This window comes from Molossus molossus, unplaced genomic scaffold, assembly GCF_014108415.1.
Source record: "Molossus molossus isolate mMolMol1 unplaced genomic scaffold, mMolMol1.p scaffold_m16_p_4, whole genome shotgun sequence".
Taxonomy (NCBI): domain Eukaryota; kingdom Metazoa; phylum Chordata; class Mammalia; order Chiroptera; family Molossidae; genus Molossus; species Molossus molossus.
Window position 1 is genome coordinate 38,496,362 of NW_023425377.1, and position 24,363 is coordinate 38,520,724.

The 24,363-nt window shown below is 38.7% G+C and overlaps 1 protein-coding gene across 1 annotated transcript; it reads left to right on the plus strand.

Annotated features, from left to right (window-relative positions):
• Positions 1–17,169: 17,169 nt before the first annotated feature.
• On the plus strand, positions 17,170–23,745 carry LECT2 (leukocyte cell derived chemotaxin 2). Its single transcript, XM_036241738.1, has 4 exons — positions 17,170–17,365; positions 18,784–18,880; positions 20,531–20,676; positions 23,557–23,745. The coding sequence occupies exons 1-4, from the start codon at positions 17,296–17,298 to the stop codon at positions 23,721–23,723; spliced, it is 480 nt and encodes a 159-aa protein (XP_036097631.1). The 5' UTR covers positions 17,170–17,295; the 3' UTR covers positions 23,724–23,745.
• The last annotated feature ends 618 nt before the right edge of the window (positions 23,746–24,363 follow it).

Consider the following 24,363-nt stretch of genomic DNA (forward strand, 5'->3'; position numbering starts at 1 on the left):
AATAAATAGAGCCTCTATTTCATGTAGGATGTCCAAGTTTAAATCAAATGCAACTGTTGAAAGGCCAGATGTTATTCCCATTGCTACATTTCAGTGTTTTCCTGGAAGTGATCTCACCCTGATGGTAATGCCGCTGTCCAACTGTGCATACTATTTATATCTAGAACCCTGGCTTTCAGGTCTAAAATGCACCAAACTGTAAGCAGCTATTGCTTTAAATGCTGAGCCTGTCAGAGAATTCAAGCAGAATCCTTGGGCTGTGGTGTTTTAACTTTGATGGTTGTCAAGAAAGCAAGAACTTATGTAACCTGTAAACGTAAATATATTGTTATGAGGTCCTAATGCATAGTTTGGACAACACCTCCACACTAGCCAATATGGCAAACCAGGTCTTTTCACTGTCCCCTTCTATGGAACAAAAAGTTAGCTGCAATTAATGATTTCCTACAGATTAAAAAGTATATAATCCCAAATTACAACTCTGACTTTAGGTCAGAGCCATAAACAAAGTGTCAATCCTTAAAAAAAGCAAAGAGAAAGAGACTATCAGGAAGAAGTGTGACGATGCCTTTTATCTGGAGTATTTTCTTGCTTTTGTTTCATCTTTTTAAATGTCAGGGTAAAGAGAGGCATCATGAGGAAATAAATTATAATGGCATTGATTTTTTTTAAGGAAAATTATACCATTTGGGTTGTATGCATTCATTTCACACACACACAAAAAATATTTCTATAATGAAGCAAAAATGATACAGTTATTAATACATTGATAGCTGTATATACTTCCAATAGTTCATTCACATTATAAATGTGAAATAGAACATTTAATGAATATCAATATGAACAGAACTAATGCCTAAGACTGATTAAAACAATAGCTTATATTTCTGGAGTGCTTCCTATGCTGAGTGGCTTGTATGCTTTATCTCACCGATTAGAAAGAAGGTTCTGTTATTATCCTCAGATTCAGCAGAGGAAAGTGAGGTGCAGGGAGGGTATATCACTTGCCCCCACCCATGTAGCCCTTGAGGAGTAGAGCTGGGACTTCAGCCCAGGCCGCTGGCTCCAGAGCCCATCCTAGTAAACCCGGATTGCATGGCCTGGATTAAATGAGACAGAATGCCTTATGGGAATTCAGCCCGGCACATAATGAGCTGCCAATAAAGGCAAAATGAAGGACATTTACACAAAAACAAGCTAATGCTTGTGACAACTCACATACCTTCCACCTCACTGAAGGTGTCAGAGAGGATAAAGTAATGGAAGATAACAGGAACCAAGTGGCTTTACCTCTGCCTCACAATAATCCCTGGATTCCAGCTCTGCCTCATTCCCTGAGGGACTGGGTAGCTTTGGACCAATCACTTCTCTCTGGACCTCACTTTCTTCTGTAAAACAAGATTTGCCCAGAATGATTCCTAAGCTTTCTCACTGTTCTGAACTTCTACAACTTAACTTGTCTCCTAAGATATTACATGTGAAATCAGTCCAAAAGCCCAGGGAGCTTGATACCTGCCTTCAATATGCAGAAAGAGATTAACTGCCCTATTAAGGAGAGCAAAGCACTATAAGGATCAGCATTTTCCACAAAGGATGCACTGTTTCGATGACAACTGGCTGTGGTGGCAAAATTGCAAGCTTACGTGTGGGCATGACTCACAACCAGAGGGCCAGAAAAGACCTTCAGAATAGCTGATGGAATCGAATTATGCCAACAACTTTCATAATCCTGTACTATTTCAAACCCAAATGCGTCAGTCAGGATGGGAAATGTAGGCAGGCTGTTCTGGAGGGCAGGGGCTCTAAGGTTCAATGGTGCCCACTAGTGGAAGGCCACAAAGTGGCCATGTGGACTTGCTGGTTGCAAGGATTCCAACAGTTCTACCTTGCTTCAGCCAAAAGTCCCCTCATGCACCCCAAGGATGGGGAAAATAAGGGAGCAAGAAGCCAGTTAGAAGAAGAGCCGACCTATTGGCAGCTATTTTGTTTCATGCAGAGAAGTCACATTCTGTACAATAGACTAATTGTTCCTCTTCATCATAACCTATTATTTAATATTTATTTGTTGTTAGATGCTGGTCACCACATTAAAAGAAAGTGTAAATTTGCTCTATATTTATCCAAGGAAATATAAAATGTCAGGAGAGAGTCAGTTCCTTTAATTCTTCCATAATTTAATAACTGCAAATGAATGCCTGGAATCTCCTCTCCCATAATTACTTCATTAGAATCAAATGGTTATAATAGAAATAAATGACATTAAAAATAAGAGTTATTAGACATATATTTGCATATTGCAAATTCTCAAATATCAAAAATCAGACAAAATCTACCAAATAGCTTTAAAATAAGTGTCTGGAGTTGTGCTATTTACAGGATAATCAACCAATACTTTTTAAATTAAGCATTTATGTGTTCAAATAGTGTTTAACTATATTAGGGAAATAAAAGCAGCCTATGACTCAGTTCTTACCCCTGAAGATGTTAGCCCATCTTCACAAGGAAATGAGATATATACTAGGGCAGGCAAAAGTAGGGCTATAGTTGTGAGTACAAGAAATAGAGTTTATTCTTGTATTATTATTTATTATGTTATGAATACAACTGTAAACCTACATTTGCCCACCCCTGTACAATGAATACAGTATACTATAATTATGAAATAACTTGTATCCCAGAAAAAAATTCTCAAGGAGTTTCAGGAAGAGCTGCTGACAAACCTATAAATAGCCAGGAGAAATTCCTGAAGCAGGCAGGACTCGAACCTGAACCTTCGGGATGGAGAGGGAATTTAGGTGGAAGGAAAGGAAGACAAGAGTGTTCAGGGAAGGCATGCTCACAAGGATATCTGGCTGTGGATGGCGCAGGAAGGAGCTCCATGGAGAGAAATTATTCAGTGGCCGTGCCATGGCTCATCTCATTACAACTTCAGTTTTTCAAACTTCTCCCGTGTTCCCAGCTGGCTTCTTTCTTTTTTTGTCTGTCTAGTTTAGAACTCAAGGTCAGCCCTTCCAATCAAGCGTCTCAACCCTGGGCTTTAGCTATCCTGCTTGTCACATCCTCTGCTCCCACTCCTGGGCAGCCAGACACTGATGCAGAGTCAGAGCCTGGCTCCGGGGCCCCAGCTGCTGGGCAGTCCTCTTCCTCATTTCCCATGTCTCAGTTGCAGTGGCCAGTCCAAACCATGCTTAATGTCAAGCTCATGGTCATTTCCTCACCACCTTCATATTTTGTACTTATCCCATCTCAGAGGAGTGAAGCTATTTTACATGGGCTGCCCAGTATACCTTGTCCCCAGTTAAAAGTGTTTATTGTCAATTATTCTCTGTGCTCTGGCCAACTCCTCACCTCACGCATCGCCTCCTTGGGTAAGACTCTATCACTAGGTCCCCTGACTCTCCCAGTTTCAGTCTCTCACAGAAAACAGCACTATCTTTGCTTCTGGGCATTCTGTACTTCAGAATGTGAGATATACAAGGGAAAACTGCTATCCTACACATTTATTTATACATTCATTATTATTTTTCAATATGTTTTAATTGATTTTTTAGAGAGAGAGGAAGGAAGAGAGAGATAGAAACATCGATGTGAGAGAGAAACATCAATCGGCTGCTTCCTGCACATCCCCTACTAGCGATCAAGTTCACAACCCAGGCAGGTGCCCTGACTGGGAATCGAACCAGGACCTCTTGGTCCATGGGACGACGCTCAATCCACTGAGCCACATGGGCTGGGCTAATCTACATATTTAGACCTGGAGCTCCCATTGTTCCAAGAGAATGGGAAATAGTCGTCATCCAAGAGACACGGTTCTTGGAGACAGGACAATGAGTGTAGAAAAGAGCTTCCTGGGAATGAAGGCCAGACAGTCATCACTTGACTTGTCAGAGCTTCAGTTTGGGCCCAAACAAGGAGCAGGAACAAATGAGGCAGTAAAAGCAAATACAAAAAAAGTGCTTTGTTCTCTTTGAAAGAAACACACCAAGAAATAAAGTCCCCTGAACTGTTAAATGGAGGATTTATACCTAACTCTTCTATAATTTTGGCAAAGCAACATTTTTAATATTTTTTTAACATGGTTTGGGGGAAAAAGGGACAAACTGTAATTTTGGGTAATGAAAAGACATTTCAAAATATTTGATAATGATCAACAAAAACAAGAAGTTATTTAGTAGATGATTTTTGTTTCAACAACCATGGGCCAGAAATCCCTCTTCCAACTAACATTGCTTTTAAACAGTAAGTTGGAGGAGCCTGCTATTTGCTATTGAACATGTGGGGCCTCTGGCCAACTTGAGCACAGTCCCTTGTGGGACTCTCCGTTAGCTCTAGTACTGCACCTGCTCTTTGCTCTTCTCTGATGGCCCTTCGGTCTTCATATGGTTTGGCAGTAAATACAAAGATGTACAGAGTGCTCCCCAAATACAAAACATGCTGATGAAAAGTGAGAAGTAGACATGTTTCCTTAGCTCAACCATTTTCAATATGTCTTATTTCTCCTCTAACTCCTCACTAAAAGTTTAAAATGGGTCAGACCATTTGAAAAGTGTTGAATGAGATTGTAGTCAGGTATATAGAGCTTCCATAAATGAAACTAACAAAATAAAATGTCCTGAAATCCCCTGAAGGCTCCCACAGCCACAGGCTCCACAGTATGCCAAGCTTTCTTTCTGTTCTAGTTCAACTCTTAAAGTCAATGCACAAAGTTAAATTCTTAAAGTCAATGCACAAAGTTAAATTCTTATTCCTAAAGCAAAGGTGCTAGGATGGTGTGATGGTTTGCTTTATGTATGAACCTGGCTGGCCACAGTACCCAGATATGTGGTCAAATACCGGTGAAATGTCTCTGTAAAGGTATTTTTTAGGTTAACATTTAAATCAGTAGACTGAATAAAGCAGATTACCCTCCCTAATGTGGATGAGACTCATTCCATCAGTTAAGAGAAAAAAGATGGAGGTTCCCCAGAGAAGAGGGAAATTTGCCTCCAGACTGCCTTCGGACTCTAAGCTCCATCATTAGCTCTTCCCTGCCCATTTTCCCTGAGGATTTTAGAATTGCCAGCCTCCAATATGCATGAGCAATTCCTTAAAATAATTCATTCTCTTTCTGATATTCTCTCTCCCCCTACACACACACATGCACACACATACACAACTCTCTATATACTATATGCTACATAGTATAAAGAGGGTTGTTTTGTGTGCATATTCTATATATACACACACACACTATATATATATATATATATATATATATATATATATATATATATATTCTATAGAATATACAGTTATTTTGAAAACACACACACACTATTGGTTCTGTTTCTCTGGAGAACCCTGACTGATACAAGTGGGCACTGTTCTGTTAACTGCATAGAGAAAACATCTCCAGCAGAAAGAAAAGATCTGAATTTGGAATCACAAAACATGCTTCCAGGCTAGGACTATTACATTTTCCCTAAAAACTTCTGTTTACCCTGTTGTCTGGGTAAGGTACAGTTTAAGTCAGGTAATCTATTTTAAAGGTCACATTCTCTGTCTTCTATGTCCAACAGGTCCAACCAAGTTCCTTTTCTTGATAGTTTCTATATAGCAATAATAGAAAAAAAAAATTAAAGTAGACTTTGAAAACAGATAAAAACACAAAATGTATTTAAATAGCCAATAATGACTTCCCTATCCTCTCTCAGAACATCCAACACAAATATTCCTGGAGCAGTTCCAGATCTCCCTAGAGTCAAATTCAAAAATTCCATCTTTACTGTTGGAAATAAGCAAACAGTGGGGTTAGGCTTGGTTGACAAGGCTCTAAAATGCTTCATAGGCTCAACCAGCTACAGGATAACCACCCTCCCTCCACCCCTTTCACTCCTCTTGAGCCCACACTCATCCTCATTCTCAGTCCAGGGCTGACCCCTTCCAGGTTCTCAGTGTTTCCTGGCTTGCTTGCCGCCCTCCTCACCCTCACATTCCCACAGTGCTTAGTTAAGTGCTTTGCACATTGCCCACTGAATGTGTGATGGCTTGTAGTGTTGAACAGTGAAGATAGGTTGTAACTTTGAAAGTCATTCATGTTGTCTGGCCGGTGTGGCTCAGTGGTTGAGCATTGACCCATGCATCAAGAGGTCGCCAGTTTGATTCCCAGTTAAAATACATGCCCAGGTTGTGGGCCAAATCCCCAGTGGGGTTCATACAGGAGGGGGTCAGTTGATGTTCTCTCTCATCGATGTTTCTATCTCTCTCTCCCTCTCCCTTCCTCTCTCTCTAAAAGGAAAAATCAATAAAAAAAAAAAAGAAAGTCATTCATGTTGACCGTTTCTTTTTTGCGTGATATCAGTAGCTAGAGAGGCATTTTAATCCTTGAACAGGACAACATCATTTCTTCCATGACTGTAGTTAATTTATCACTCAGTTTAAGATGTTCAGCTGGTCTGAGTCAATCAGAACAATGGGGCCAAGAATGTGTGTGTTGTAACCTCTGGCAATGCTCTGACCATGTCTGTGTGTGGTGCAATTTCAGGGTTCAAAGCTCAGTGGGCCAATCACATCTGTTTACCATGCTTTGGGGTCATCTGTGTTTCCCTAGGTGGCCCTGGGTTGTTTGCTTTGTGTTGGTCAAAGTACTAGCAGATGGTGAAACTGGGTGAGGAAATATGCCACTGTGGGTCCTTCAGTATTTGTTAGAGAATGAGGGTTGACTATTGACTGGGTTTAGTACATTCTGGAATCTTAGAATCAAATAGTCATTTCCCACACAAAATTCTCAGGCCGGATTTTAAAACCAAGAGCCTCTTGTTTGAAAAGAATGACCTTAAATAATTATAGTTGCACCTAATGGAATAAAGAAAACCTGTATTGGGAAAGTTTATGTCTAATTTAAATCTCACAGGCTACAGTGATCTTATTTTGTGTAGATGATCACCAGTGTCTTTTAGGTACAATGGTACACCAGAGACAGAGGGAGAATCGGTGCACAGGAATTCTTGAGAGTAACCTTAGGTAGAATATTAGTGGTTGTGAACTGTGAAAGCAGACATGTAATTTAATAAATTGTGAGAAACAGCCTCCTCAGTTTCTTTTTTGTGGTTGTTAATCCTCACCCAAGGATATTTTTCTATTGATTTTTAGATAGAGTAGAAAGGAGGGAAGGGGCGAGAGAGAGAGAGAGAGAAACATTTATGTGAGAGATACACATCGATTGGTTGCCTACCACATGACCCTAACCGGGGCTGGGGATCAAACCTGGAACCCAGGTACGCCGCTCCTTGACCGGGAATCAAGCCTGCGGCAACCCTTTGGTCCACAGGCCAATGCTCAAACTGCTGAGCCAAACTGCTAGGGCTACCTCCTCAGTTTTGATCCTCTGCCATTACCACATAGTACATAGAAAGATGCAGGACATTTATGTTCCACAAATGTACAAGCACCTCCTATGGGGTCATGACTCTGATAGCCAGATATAGCCACACAACTTCATGTAAAGACTGCCAACCTAAAATTCTGTATCTGAAAAAAATTATCCTTCAAAAATGAAGGCGAAACTAAGACGTTCCCAGATGAAAAAAAACTAAGAGAATTTGTTGCTAGCACATTGCTCTACAGGAAATGATAAGAAAGTTCTTCAGGCTGAAATGTAAGGACACAACACAGTAACTTAAATCCACGTGAAAAAATAAAGAGTATTGGTAAAGGTAATTACATAGGTAAATAAAGCACTAATTATAAACCCCTGTGTTGATGAGCACACATGTATAAAGGTATAATTTATATAACAAAGCACAAAAGAGGAAGAGAAGAGTGGAGTTTTATATGAACAGAGTTTTTATATACTATTGCAATTATGTTGAAATTAATTTGAATAAGATTGTTATAAATTAAGTTATAATCACCAGGGCAAGCATTAACAAAATAACTAAAAAATACCTAGTAAAAAAAATTACAAGGAACCTTGCTGGATTTTGGAGCGTCATCCCATACACCAAAAGATTGCAGGTTCGATCCCCGGCCAGGGCGTGTTTGGGAGGCCACCAATCGATGTTTCTCTCACATGTTTCTCCTCCTCTCTCCCCTTTTCTCTCTCTCTAAAATCAATAAAACATATCCTTGGATGAGGATTAAAAAAAATGAAAGGAGCCCAGCTGGTGTGGCTCAGTGGTTGAGCACTGACCCATGCACCAAGAGGTTGCTGGTTTGATTCCTGGTCAGGGCACATGCCCTGGTTGTGGGCTCAATCCCCAGTGGGGGGCATTCAGGAGGTGGCCAATCTATGTTCTCTCTCGTCAATGTTTCTCTCTCTCTCTTCCTCTCCTTTCCTCTCTATAAAATCAATTAAAAAAATGAAAGGAAATGAAAAGCACACTAGAGAATCAACACATTTGAACAATTTATTGAACACAAGAGAAGGGAGTAAAAGAGAAACAGAAGAATGAAAAATTCTATTTGAAAATGACACAACTTTGTATAGAAAAATTCTAAGGAATCAATCAAAAAATAAAAAACTATTAGAGCTAATACTTTTCAATTCTTTAAATAAAATTAAGAAAACAATTCTATTCATACAGCATTAGAAAGAATAAAATACTTATCAATACATCTAATAAATGAAGTGTAAGATTTGTACCCTGAAAACTACAAAACTTAATGAAAGAAATTAAAGAGGACCTAAATAATTGGAAAGACATCCCATGTTCAAGGATTGGAAGACTTAATATTTTAAGATGGCAATACTCCCCAAATTGATTTACAGATTCAAATCAATCTCTATCAATATTTCAGCTGCCTTTCAGCTTTTTAAAGAAAATGACAAGCTGATTCTAAATTTCACATGGAAATGCAAGGGATCCACAATAACCAAAACAATTTTGAAAAAGAAGAGAAAGTTGGAAGATTCACACTTCCTCACTTAAAAATTTACTATAAAGTTACAGTAATCAAGTCTGTATGCTATTAGCATAGGATAGACATAGTGAAATAGAGCTGAGAGTCCAGAATTGAAATAGAGTAGCCAATTATATTTTGACAAGGGTGCCAAGAAAATTAAATAGGGGAAATAATAGTCTTTAACAAATGACTGGGAAAACTGGATATCAACATACAAAAAAAAAGAATTTGGACCCTCTACTTCACAGCATACACAAAAACTAACTCAAAATGAATCAAAGACCTAAATGCAAGAGATAAAATTATAACCCTTAGAATAAAACATAGGTTTAAATCTTCAGTGACCTTGGATTAGACAATGGTTTCTTAGAAATGACACCTAAAGCACAAGTAGCCAAAGGAAAAAAATAGATACATCAAACTTCATTAAAATGAAACACTTCTGTGCTTCAAAGGACACTACCTTGAAAGTACAAGGACAACCCACATAAGGGGACAAAATACTGCAAATTATATATCTCACAAAGATCTAGTATCCAGAATATATAAAAAGCTTTTACATCTCAACAATAAAAAGATAAATAATCTCATTAAAACTGGGCAAATAATTTATTTTTCTTTCTTTATTTTCATAATTTTTTTTTCTTTATTGATTTCAGAGAGAGAGGAAGTGAGAGGGAGAAAGAAATAGAAACACTGATGAGAGAGAACATCGATTGGCCACCTCTCGCATGCCCCCTATTGGGGACTGGGCCCACAACCGGGACATGTGTCCTGAGCAGGAATCGAACTGGCGACCTCTTGGTACATGGGTCGACGCTCAACCACTGAGCCACACCAGGCAGATAAGGGTAAGTAATTTAAATAGATATTTCTCTAAAGCAGATATACAAATGAGAAATAAGCACAAGAAAAGATGTTAAGAAAAATTAATATAAAACCTACAATAAGATACCACTTTATATCTATTAGGATGGCTAGAATTAGAAAGATAGATAATAACAAGTGTTGGTGAGAATGTGGAGAAATTGGAACTCACACATTGCTGGTGGGAATGTAAATTGATGCAATTAAACAGTTCTTTAAAAAGTTAAACACAGAGTTATCATATGGCCCAGCAATTGCACTGCTAGAGAAGTGAAAACATATATCCATACAAAAACTTGTACACAGCCCTGGCCGGTTTGGCTCAGCGGTTAGAGCGTCAGCCTGCGGTCCTGAGAGACCCGGGTTCGGTTCCTGCTAAGGGCACGTACCTCGGTTGCAGTTTGTCCCCGGCCCTGGTTGGTTGTGCGGGTGGCAGCCACTCGATGTGTTCCTTTCACATCGATGTTTCTCTCTCTCTCTCTGTTCCTCTCTCTCCCTCACACTCTACCTGAACAAAAAATGGAAAAATGTCCTCGGGTGAGGATAAAAAAAAAAAAAAAAAAAAAAACTTGTACACAAATGTTCTTAAAACATTATTCATAATAGTCTAAAGTGTAGATAATCTAACTGTCCATCTACTGATGAATGGGTAAACAAAATGTAGTTCATTCACTCAGTGAAATAGCATCTAATTATAAAAAGAAATAAAGTACTCACATGTTACACATGGGTGAGCCTTGAAAATATTATGGTAAGTGAAAGAAACCAGACAAAAAAAGCCACAATTGTATGATTTCATTTATAGAAAATGTCCAGAATAAGCATATCCATAGAGAGAAAGAGTAGATTAATACTTGCCAGGGCTGGGAAAGTAGGGAATGGTGAGTGATTGTTAATGTGTAGGTTTTTTATTTTAGGGTGCTGAAAATGTTCTGGAATTAAATAGTGGTAATGACTGCATTATTTTTAAATATACTAAAACCCACTGAATTATATACCTTAAAGGGTGAGTTTTATGATATATGAATTAAATCTCAATTTAAAAAAGATTCTGTTAGCAGATGTAAAACACACTCACATTTAATATATATAATGGTTATTTCTCTTCCCTCATTTCCAAGTCCTAAAGAAACACTGACACCTTGTCACCATGTTTATTCTGTGGCTTTTTATGTTACCTGGCCTGCCTCCAGTTACTCCTACTTGAAAAACATGAGCCTAGGGAGCCAGAAAGGGAATCAAGGCTCCAGAGGTTCACAGGCCCATTTGGTGTCACTCAAGGGGGAAACATTTTCTATTTGTAGTCCATTTTATCATGGAAAAGGGAAGAGATTTTAGGCTGGATCACACAGTTGGTTGGAAATGCCCTTAAAGTCTTTCATCTCTTTCTGCTTTCAATCCACATACATTAAACCACTTTCCCAAGGGTTCTAACAACAAGTGATCACATCATCACATTAGAGAGGAATCATGTCCATTGAAAATCATCTTCCTATTTTCCTTTCTCTTTCTTCCTTCCCTCCTCCCTTCCTCTCTCTCTCTCTCTCTCTCTCTCTCTCTCTCTCTCTCTCCCCCTCCCTCCCTCCCTCTCTCCCTCCCTTTATGTTTATTTACTCAGCTTTTAGTAACTTGATTAACTTGAATCACTCTCCCTGATTCTGAGTCTAGGACACTGAAAAAAACTCTGGATTAAGGTAAATTTACCTCAATCAAGTAGGACAAGTAGTTTTTAATCCACTGGCTAACTTCAATACATCAACAATTGGGAAAGATTCTGTAATGAGCAAGATCATGAGGATGTGTCTGAGTGTAGTTTGACAGAATAGCATGCTTGATGAGTAATGTATCCCTTGGTCATAGGCAGGAAAGTATGGTATGCATACTGCACATTCACCACCCTGACTTGATGATGTTTCCTCAAGGGCCTCTAGCAAGAATCCTCCTGGCCACATCCCTCTAGCCTGGAAGTGCTGCATTAGACGTGATACAAAGTTGTATTGTGTGCCTTCATTTTGTAAAGAGAGCTTTTTCACCTTCAGTAGTTTACAACCTAATTTAAAGCAAATCAAACCGAATACTCCATTGTAAGAAGCACAATCTGTTCTCTCATCATTCCATTAATGAAAAAGGAAATGGCTTATTAGAAAATGCTTCTTTAGCTTCCTGTCTTCTAGGATAAGTCAACCAACCCATATATTAGAAAACTTAATAAGTTTTCTTATTAAAATTATCTTTGTAATTAAATCCCACTACCTTGCTTATTTTATTTCCCAAAGCAGTGGTAACTAATGACTCACACTTATAATTATTTTCATTCTCTGTCAGCACAGAGGATTTGGTGGAAAGGTGGGGGATGTGGGTGGGGGTGTGTCAGAGCAGGTAGAGTGCATGATTTAAATGTTTACTTAGCATTTTCAAATCATGGAAGATACCTAATAAGGATTCATTAAACCATGGCTTCCACCAGCCAAACATGTGTATTTAATGCCTCCTTCACTCATCATGACGAGGCAGACGTTTGCAGAGTGGTTCTGGGGATTGCTCTGGTTTCTGAATGTATTTGGTCACTAAATCAGTAGCTTAACATAGCCTTGTATTTCTAGGTATGTTCCTTCCAGCAAAACACAGTAGGAAGAGGGAGGGAGGAAGCCCAGTGTGTTTAGTCAGGTCACCCAGACCAACAACCCTTTGCAAAGCACATCAGCCTCATCCCTTTCACAAAGGCCTCCACACTGCAGATCTAAGCAAAGATCAAAGAGGCTGAACAAAATTGGCCCAGAGCCATAGAGGTAGGGTACAGACTGGCAATGCTCATAAGAGGGGGTGTTGGGGGGGAGATAAATCACAGAACTTATATGCATGTATGCATAACAAATGGACATAGACAACAAAGCTGGGGATGGATGGGGTGGGGGAGATGGGGAAGAGGGTGTCAATGGGGAAAAAGGAGAAACATCTGTAACAAAAACAAATTAATAAAAATAATTTAAAAAAAAAAAGAGACTGAAGAAATGATTTCCATGCCCTCTCATAACTAAGGGAAACTAAAGGTTTCGTTTAAATTTTACCCAAATGGAAGCACTTAAATATACCCAACACTTAAACTTTTCTGTTATTTAGTGTTGTATTAAAATCCCTGGTCTTGCCCTGGTCGGGTAGCTCAGCTGGTTGGAGCGATGTCCCAATATGCCAAGGCTGCTGGTTCAATTCTCGATCAGGGTACATACAAGAAATAACCAATGAATGTACAAATAAGTGGAACAACAAATTGATGTCTCTCTCTCTCTCTCGCTCTCTCTCTCTCTCTCTCTCTCTCTCTCTACTCCCCCTTCCTCCCTCTCCCTAAAATCAATCAATCAATACAAAAAAATCCTTGGTCTTGCATGCAACTTTTAGTGCTATGTTCAGTTGAAGAGAGTACCTATTTAATAAAACACTGATGTTTTCATGACAATAGACACTAGATAAAAATAAAAAGAGAAACACTTACACCCTAAATGTTTGTGGGAAATTTGTTGTATACTTTTTTGAAATTTGGGGGTAATTTTTGTAATAACAAGGCATTACTTATATAATCACAACAATGATATAGCTACTTCTTAAAATCAAATAAGAAAATTATCAACAAAAAAAACACAATAGCCTTAAGAGAAGAAAATCAAGTGTTTGTTTTGACTTATGACTTTTCAGAGAGAAGTAAGAGAACAGGAGAGAAAACTGGCAAGGAAGATGTCTGCTCACCCATACCAGGGGTGTAAACACCTTTAAGATTTACCTACAACAAACTAAGGAACTCATAATGAAAACATAGAGTCCCTTAGAAGTACACATCCCACATGTAAGCATGATATATGGGCTTCCAGAATTTGCCCACAAAGGTCATCTTTGATGAGATCCTCTCAGGGCTTCATTGAACTATTCCAGCCACGGGGCATTAGAAATGGACTAAGGCTTACACTTTGTAGTAGATGAGAATGAAGATATCAGTCCATGAGCAGAGTTAAACTTCTGACTCCTTTATGTGCTCTAGTTTCAGCCCCTCTCCAGCTGTGAGATGCTAGACCAGGGTCAAGGGCTCTGCCTGAGTTCCTAGCACAGGAAGAGGTAACTGATCCATAGAGAGGTCACCATATGACACCAGTTTCATTAGTTCACTGCCCTCATCAAATGAAAGAAACAGTCAGAAAAAAACAAACATTAGCTCTGATTTTAACTGGAAAACACTATCAATGACTGACTTTCAGGAAGGCCTGTCCCATGTTGTGCTTATGGGTAGTAGCAACTAACACTCCCCAGTCTACGGGAATTTGCTAGGCCTCATTCTAATGCACACTAAGGTTTTAGCGCTTGTCAACCTCTATTAAAGTAGAAAGCAAGGGGGCTATTTCCTCACTGATGGGGATATAGTTTGGTTCAAATCAATTCTGTGACTATTTATCAAGGCCTGTGTTGGGGTTTGGCAGCAGAAGCTTTCTCATCATCTTAGTATTGAGACTAATTTTTTCTTCTTTTTTTATCCTCACCCGAGGACATTTTTGCATTTATCTTCAGATAGAGCGGAAGGGAGGAAGAGAAAGAGATAAATATCGATGTGAGAGAGACACATTGAGTGGCTGCCACCCACATGACCTCAACTGGGGCCAGGGACAAACTGCAACCGAGGTACATGCCCTTAGCGGGAACCAAACCCGGGTCTCTCTGGTCCATGGGCCGACGCTCTAACTGCTGAACCAAACCGATCAGGGCAAGACTAATTTTTCTTTATCTTGTATTTCTGTACTGAGGACATGCACTTAAACTTGTAGCATATAAATGGTAGCTGTAGTTTAACCAATTTTGAACCTGTCTCTAGACTGGTAAAGTTAAGACTAGTTAGCTACACAAATTCTATGACCCTAAACAATATATTGTATTCCATATAATAGGTATATAGCCATGCACATTGGAAGGGATCCCCTGGCCTTTTCTTCTTCTACCTAATTCATTCAAATTTTATTGCATCTCTGAAAATGTTTTCCTGTAAATTTTGTATTTTTAATCTGGGAGAGACTAAGACTGTACGTTGGGAGGTCACCTTCAAATTTATAACTTTGCCCCCTCTAGCAAATGGTTTCTCTCCATTGCTTTCTGTTTGTGATTTAATATTAATCAACACTACTATGGTCTAAATGTTTGTGTTCCCCCCCCCCGAATATTGTATGTTGACATCTCAATGCCCATGTGGTGGTATTAGGAGTGAAGTCTTTGGGAAGTGCTTATGTAATGAGGGTAGAGCCCTCGTAATGGGACTAGTGCCCGTAAAAGAGACTCACAGTGCCCCACTGCCTCCTTCCACCACGTGTGGATGTAGGGAGAAGTCAGCAGTCTGCAACCTGGCTGAGGGCCATCACCAGAACCTGGCCATGCTGACACCCTGATCTTAGACTTCCAGACTCCAGAACTGTAAGAAATACATTTCTTTAGTTTTTTAGCCACCCAGTCAATGGTATTTTGTTATAGCAGCCTGAATGAACTAAGCCAAATACAAAATATTAATTTATAAAAATAAATGTGTTGTCCTAGCTGATTTTGCTCAGTGGTTAGGGCGTCGGCCTATAGACCAGAGAGTCTAAGGGCACCTACCTTGGTTGCAGTTTGTCCCCAACCCTGGTTGGGCTTGTGTGGGTGGCAACCACTCGATGTGTCTCTCTCACATGAATGTTTCCCCCTCTCTCTCTTCCTCCCTCTCTCCCTCCCGCTCTATCGAAGATAAATGCAAAAATGTCTTTGGGTGAAGATAAAAAAAAAAAATTTGTTCATAAACTCCTGGAATATGATCAGCCTTCTTACTTTGCTATTTCAGCACAAACTCATTACCTACCTTGTGGGAAGCAGAAGACAGAGTTAGAGAGAACCAGTGATAAGACAGGAGGAAACAATGGAGCCTTGTAATTGGATGAGTTCTATTACAATAATTTAGCTTACACTTTTCTAAAGAGAGATGGGAATGATGTGCTAAGAGACAAGTAGCTTTTAGTCTCCATATAGGTGAAATTGTTTTTATCACCACTGCCATCAAACTTGAATTGTAGCCAATTTGAATTTCTCTGCCTCCTCCTGGTCCTCTCTATCTTTGGTGAAGTGGTAAGAAAAATAAAATGGTCAAGGCATGAGGCATGGGGGAGAAACAAGGTCAATTTATAATGCTGATAGTTGAGTATATCTTGCAAAAGTTAAATGCCCTCCAGTAACTGTAGCCCAATAAGTCATTGCACTTCCACATATGTTTTTTTATGAGGAAGTTTTTTTATGCTCAGAGAGGATAAAGGTCTCATTCAAAGACATTGATTAACAGATCAGTGTTTCTGATCAAAAGATCTCTAACATATAGCAATCATCTGAACATTCCTTACAATCACGATTATACACAAACAACAAGGACAGTGCCTTCAGGCCCTGGAATACCACTCCAAAATGGACATAGGCCAGCTTGTTCAGGACAGATGTTCAGTTAGCTAGCTTATACTTGCTTTCATTCCCTTAATATTTTCTTAAACATTGCATTCAGTAATCCTGAGAGCTGGGGATTTTCTAATGTAAATGAAGGGGTGTACTAGGCTTGGCTAGGGCCAATCTACTCCAGTTGACTGTCATTCTCTTCCTGGGCCAGTTGGTTAGTCTGTGAAAGTTCTCCTTGTGAAGACGGCAGAACACAAGAAGGAAAATAGAAAGACATAAGGCCCCTTGGGGGTCAGGCTTTGCTGATACGCTGTCACGTCTGCCTTGCTTTATTGGCCGAAGTATGTCATATAACTGACCCACAAATCAGAGGTTGGGAAAGCCCCTATGCCCCTAAGAGATGTGGCAAGGCTGTGGGTGCAGGAAGGGGTGAAGACCTGGGGCCACAATCTCAGTCTCCCACAGCTACTGACAAATTACTTAAATGGGGATGTTTCCACAGAAAATTCCAGGGCCTCGTCTGCTATTAAGCATGAAAAGGAGATGCTAATACATGTTTGAAATATACAGAAAAGTACAGAAAGCAATATAACAATTACCCAAGTATTTATCTCCATTAATTAACAAATTAATATTTTGTATATTTGCTTCTGATCTTTTTGTTTTTTTTTATAGAGTATTTTAGAGTTTAAGCACTGTATACCCCTCCACCATTCTGTTCCCTCCCTGCTCTGAGGTAACTATTATCCTAAAGTTAGTCTGGGCATATTTTTGTATTTTTACTATATCTGCAGTTACATGAAGCCACAGCCCTGAGGACAGTCACTCTTTACCTACTCTTATCATTTTCTGTTAATATTTAGTCAGCATTTCCAATAAAATTAGCTGCTTGTTCAGCTCAAAAGCTTTTATATAGATTCTACATGAGAACCAAATAGCTATCAATGGAATATTAGAATTTGACTTGTTCCATCTCATCTTCTTTTTGGTCTCGTATTAAAAAACAAAAGATGCAGAATTCTAAGGCTAAATAGCTAGAAAATATTTATTCAAACTTGAATGTTCTTCAAAGAGAGTATAGAGTAATTATAATTATCAGAGGAAGAAATGTCACCGGGACATAGAAGCCAAATGATTTCCTCCAGAGTCCTCCTTTTGGCTGCTTTGATTTCGACTGGTAAGTCAAAGAGACAATTTTAGACTCGACTAATTTTTAAAAACGTATTTCAAGAATAGATTTAAAAGTCAATAATAGCACAATCACAGCAGAAACTTGTGTATTTGGTTGTTAAAAATGGAACAGGAAGAATGGGGGTGGTTCTCAAGGATTTCCACCTGAGTGTTCTGGTCCTTCCATGAGGGAAACATACAAGTGAAATGGGAGGACTTTAAGAAACGTCCTCAGTTATGGTCTAGAACTTAACTGGAACATAACTTGAAAATAAAACGTTTGTGCAAGAATATAATTTAGAAAATACCTGATGCAGACAAGTGGGGATTAGGACAAGGGGAATGCTCCCTAATAGTCACAGCCTGAGAGAAAAATAAATAAATTAAAAAATTGTCTAGTATATGTCTCAGTTCCCAAGGACAAATAAGAGTTGCCAGGGTGATAGCATTATATCTTGATAGCATTATATGTTGTCTTGAAACTTGGCTCCAAGATATAAGGCTTTTGAAAGAATATTAAAGAATATGCTTAATGGCCATATTCTATACCTTCTCTTCACAGCACATATATTTATAAATAGTAAAATACTGTAAAATAAAATCAGTGATCAAATTAACAGGTTCTGTTTTTGTCAGTTTGTTTTGAAGTGAAAGAATGAGTTTGCTAACTGCATCCTGTAGTGAACATTAACATTAGAAATCTCCAAAATTGCATTCGATTGAACATTTATCGAGTGTTCACTATATTACAGTTTGCACAAAATACAGAGAGAGCTAGCCCCCTTTCTTGTTTTACTGCATCATAATTTTTCATATGGTTGTTTCTGCTCTATTCCCCACCTTCTCTTCTCACTCCGCTCTAAGCTACATTGGTTGGGCATGTTTGTATTTCTAAGAATCCTTCTCCCATGTTTGAAGATATGAAAGAGATTTATTTAGTGTTAAACAGGCTTTGCCAGTTCAAAGTTTGTTTCAAATATTTTCTTGAATTTGATTATTAGGACTAACAATAAAGGAACATTTCAAACTTACTTAAGAATTTCTGGAGTTATTTCTTTGAACCATGCTGTTTGGTTATTTTCCTTAACCCCATGCCAAGCAATGAACAAAGAAAATTTGAAAAGCACAGTTTATTCCATTTATTAGTGGACAATCTGAAACTGTAATGATGGAGGTTAATGCTTACAAACAGACACACTTAAAAATACTCTATATAGCATAAGATGGACTTCTGTGGCCAGGGAAAAAGCTCATTTTACATCTGAATCAGGAGTTAAAAGAAGATCCTACCACAAACTACAGAAGGTTGGGGACAAACTATAGTGAAAACAAGATTTTCAGAATCTACTGACAGACTTATAAAGAAAATGGAGACTGGAAATATGTGAGAAGAGGAAATCTGCTTTTCATGTTTCTCCTTCATAGCACTGGCTGGACCATGGGCTAATATATGTGCTGGCAAGTCTTCCAATGAGATCAGGACGTGCGACAGCCTCGGCTGCGGCCAGTACACTGCTCACAGGTAGGTATGGGGTTTCACAAATAACCATAAGCTCTTTGGGCTCTCGATCTCTTTGCTTAGTGCTCTGCATTTCCTCAAGTGCTCATGATCATCTCCCTCCGACAGCAGGAAAACTCAGAGACGAAACCAGTTACATTGCTGTCTTTGGAGTGACTTCTAAGAACCCTGCTTCAGGAATGGGCTCTGAATTGAGAACAGAGCATGGAAGAAGGAAAAGAGAAAGAGGAGCAAACAGTGTTTTCCTTCTCAGTGTTTCACACATTGACTTACTTCACCTGGTTTTTCTGAGGTGAAAATCAAACATTACTATCCCATTTTATAGATGAGGAACTAGAACGGAGGTACCAAAGGGCTAAGGGACCTGCCAAACAGTTGGAGGTGGTAAAGGCTAGACTAGGATTTGGGCTTTAGGATCTTCTTTCCATCAAACCACAGTGTTATGAACCCAGGCTCTGGGAGCTGACCACCAGAGGCTGGCCCTGAGCAGACAATTTATTCCAGACAACGAGGTACACGCTTGTGAATGTTCAATAACCAACAGGATCACCTTGGGAGTACCACTCTCTGAAGAAACAGCTGTGTGTCCAACTGCATTACTGATCTTTATTCTAATTATAGCGAAACTCTCTCTTACACAGATACTACTTAAAAAGTAACCTCAAACCCCCTGAGATATTTCTGAGCTGGGACATATTAAAAAAATGGCCAATGAGTTGCAAAATTCAGACTCAGTTCATACCTTAAACTTTATCAGTATTGCTTTACATCATCTAACAATCCTGGTGAATCTAATTTTTCAGGTAGTAGCCTATCAGAAAGGAGAAGAGGTTGGTAAGAGCAGGCTCGGTGACTACAGGGAGGATTGTTAAAAACAGCCTCGTGGAATCTCACAACCTGGGAACATTTTGTGTTTGTGCTATACATACTGTAATAAACACAAGCAGTATCATTCCTATATTAAAATAGCCTATATAGTAAATGATGTTTGTAATAACTTCTGGATCACTGAGGGAAAAATAAGACTTGGGTAACATAAGATTCTTTTATGATGAGTTCTCATTAAAAACCATTTCCTAAGTGGTCTATAAAATTTACTTATGTGGATTTCCTCATTTCCCTACAATGCCATAATAATAATAATAATAATAGATAATATTTTTAAAGTCTTCCCAAGTGTCAAATACTATCTTAAATGCTTCTATCTCACCCTGGTTGGTTTGGCTCAGCGGTTAGAGCATCGGCTCACGGACCAGAGAGTCCCGGGTTCAGTTCCTGCTAAGGGCATGTACCTCGGTTGCAGTTTGTCCCCAGCCCCAGCTGCAGTCATGTGGGTGGCAACCACTTGATGTGTCTCTCTCATGTCGATGTTTCTCTCTCTCTCTCCCTCCCTCTCTCCCTCCCACTCTATCTGAAGATAAATGCGAAAATGTCCTTGGGTGAGGATGAAAAAGAAATGCTTTTATCTTTACAACATGGTTATTACTACCTTCATGGAGGGAGGTTAAAATGGGATAAAGCAGTGTGAGGAAACCTGAGACATCCCAACATGTTCTAGCAACTTCAATTTTTGATACCCTAGTCTGGGAACAGAGGGCTAACACCACATTCCTGGGCAGTTCCTAAGTCTGTTCATTCTTATCTACATCCTAGAAATCATAGGCCTCACCAGGGTGTGGATGTCTTGTGCTCTGATGGATCTACTGTGTTTGCACCTTTCAGTGGAATGATTGTGGGCCAGGAGAAACCTTATAAAAACAAAAATGCCATCAATAATGGTGTTCGGATATCTGGAAGAGGTAAGAGGTGGCGTATATGTCTGGGACATATACAGAGATGTTTGGTGTTTATTATTGAATGCATATTCCAGAACAGAAGTTTCGCACTTCCTTCAAGATGATAAAACCTATAACATAAAGAACATAGGGTACCAAACTAAAACAGCTACTGCATTTCCAAAGATGTCCCACTGGTTTCCTGGAATCATCTTTATGCACACACTCTACCTAACTCTCTAGCTGACTGAGGGATTTCTTCTCGTGGCCCATGTGGTTTTGCTTAACAATCTTTAATCAAACCACTTTCAGCAATATTAACTATTGTGAATCGATACTTTCATTCACCAAAATTCCACAATTGGAAAGCATTGGCCTTTGCGCAAGAGCTGACTGTGAGATATTTACAAATGCCTCTACTATATTCTAGATAAAGCTGGGGCTCCTGGTATTCCAGGTATTGGGCTTATTGTTTGGTTGTTTTAATTTTTTTTCTGAGGTATAACATACACATAGAAAAGTGCACAAAGCATAAGCGAACAGCTCCATAAATTTTGACAAAGTGAATACACCTATGTAACCAGCACCCAGATCAAGAAAAACAATTATCAGCAGCGTCCTAGAGACCCTTTGTGCTATCTTTCAGTAATTATTCCCAGAAAGGGAAATCATTTTCCCATTATATATTAGTTTTGCCTGTTTTTGAAGATGATATAAATAGAATTAAATGGCATGCAGTCTCTCTTAGGGGGCTTCTTCCACTCTACATCATGTTTGTGAGATTCATTCATATTTTTGCACATTGTTTTAGTTCATTCCTATTGCTTTATATAGTATTCCCTTACACGCATATATCTTAATATATTTAATCATTCTTCTCTAGATGGACATTTGGCTAGTATCCAGCTTTAGGTGATTATGACAATGCTTCTATGAATTTCCTTGAGCATGTCTTTTAATAAACATAAATATGCATTTCTTTTGGGACTGAGTCCAGAGGACAATTTCTTCACCAAGTAAGAAGCATTTTGTGAGGAATCCCATGACCTTGAGGAGCTATATGGTGGCTTAAACCTGAATGACAAGACAAACTGCTGCCATTGAATGCAGTCTACTTAGTAGTCAAGGCCAAGGTTGGCATGGTTACCTAACAGGCAGCAGAGCTGAAGCAATAATCAGATTCATCTGAAGCGCAGAGATCCGTGATATTGTCTAGTAATCATAGTGGCCCTAGAATGAAACAGATGGGCAGCCTACTAAAGCCTTATTTGATTTGTATAAATGGAAACACTCTAAGTCTGAAGAACAGAATTCTGACTTAAATCATCATAATAATAGGTCAAAAACCACCCCACCCCAATTCCCAGACTGGAGCCAGCTCACAGTCCCAGAGCCCCTTTGAGGAAGGGCTCCGTCACACAGACAACAATTTATACTGTAAATCTTACTTCTAGCTATCCCCAAAGGGACCTGCAGCCATTTAGCAGAATGACTGTACATTGGGGAAGAAGAAGGAATTGGGCTTTTCGACAATTACTGGACACTCACTCAAAATTGATATTAATTCCTAGAGACTCAATGGCCACTGTGATCCACCAGTCAGACTAGGGACTTACAGGGTCAGGCAATCAATGTAGTTTTCACTAGGGTCCATCTTATAATGGACCCAGTGCATCCACAAATCTACCCTGTGGTAATTTCCCCAGTTGCATAATTAGAATCAATATATTCAGCAACTGGCAGGATGATGTAGGAGATGAAGTGTTGGGTCACTTGGTATACAGTTGTCCCTTGCCACTTTGCGCTTCGACTTTCACTGAAGCCGCGAGAGTCGAAGTGCGAGGTGGGGAGGGATGACTTAGATGGTTTGTGTGTCATTTAGCACATGGATAGCTGTCATTGTTGCATATTAATTGGATTTAGTATTATAAAGTGTCCTTCTTTGTCTTGTTTCAGTGCTTTTTGGCCTGAATTCCACTCTCTGGTAACAGAATTACAATCTTTGCTTTCCATTTTTCTTTCATTTTCTTGGAAATATTTGTTCAGCTCTTAATTTTTAGCCTTTTACAATTATTGTGTTTTTCTACACAGCATAGAATTGGGTTTTCCTTGTCAAGTCAATAGAAAAATCTATTTATAGATGAGTTAAGCCTGGCGGGTGTGGCTCAGTGTTTGAGCGTTGACCCATGCATCGAGAAGTCGCCAGTTCGATTCCCGGTCAGGACACATGCCCAGGTTATGGGTCTGATCTCTAGTGTGGGGGGATGCAAGAGGCAGCCAGTTGATGTACCCTCTCATGGATGTTTCTCTCTCTCTCTCTCTCTCTCTCTCTCTCTCTCTCTCTCTCTCTTTCCACCTTCCTCTCTCTCTGAAAATCAATAAAGAAAAAATAAAAATAGATGAGCTAACATTTATAGATATAACATATATTTGGCCCCAACATCGTCATACTATGTTATAATTATAGTATTATATTAATTCAATTTCTTTATTTGATGGGTCTTTATTTAATTTTTTTTCTTTTGGTATTAGAAAGATTTATATTCTTGTGCCAGTTATTTCTATTTTTCCTTGTCTTTAAAATCTAATCCTTTAGAATATGTCTTAGAATTGATGTTGTTCTATGTCAATTTTCTCAGTACCTAGTCTTTTTGCTATTTAATGCTTTTATTAAACTTTCATTTAAATCTATTCTCCCTTGGGGATCTTGCAATTTTTGTCTTTATTCCTGATATAATTTTGTAATTTCCTTCTACTCCCTCATTGAGTTCAATCAACTCTCCTTTCTTTCTGTTTTTGTTTTTATCTTTTTTTTTCCATTTATGTTCTTTTTTTTTTTTTTTAATTTCTGATTTGGGGCTATTAAAACACAGATAATGAATAATTTTACTTCTTTTCTTTTAGGTTTCTGTATTAAAATGTTCTACATTAAGCCAATTAAATATAAAGGTTCTATCAAGAAGGGAGAAAAACTGGGAACTCTACTGCCCTTGCAGAGAGTTTATCCTGGCATACAATCCCACGTACATATTGAAAACTGTGACTTGAGTGATCCCACCGGATATCTATAAATGGAAGGCAAATGACTAGATCATCTAGCTGGAAAGCCATCTACCTAAAACCTGAATGCATATCTTGCTTTTCAAGAAATCTGTATTCAAATAGAAACAAGATAAATGCAAGAAAGAAAATAGTATTTTGATTTTCAGCCCACTGCCACTCGAATGTTTTTGCATGTCAACTAATTTCTTAGGGCTCTCTGATCTTTTTGTAACCCTTTATATCTTTGGTGGTGGTTTTTTTTTTAATATTTCATTGTCCTAAATAAATAAAATAAGTAAACATATAAATTCAAGCTAGTCTAGAGTGCATTTTTTAATGATTCTAAAACTAGATTTCTGCTTTTTAAAAAAAGCCTGAAACTGTTTTTATGGTATAAGAATAGAGGTTTGTATAATGCTAGACACATGCATACTCAATAAATATTAATTGAATAAATTGGAGCCTTTGTTTGAGTTATGGTTGTGGATAATTTCAGCAATACTCTTAGATTTGTCAAACTGGTTGAATCATGAGCTGCTTGCCTGGATAGAACAGAATTTGCTGGTCTTTATAGCCACACATTCCCATCTTCTATATAAAGTGTAGATAATGAATAATGGCAGTCTAAGAAAATATGTCATATTCTAGATTCCAGGTACACTAGAAAGA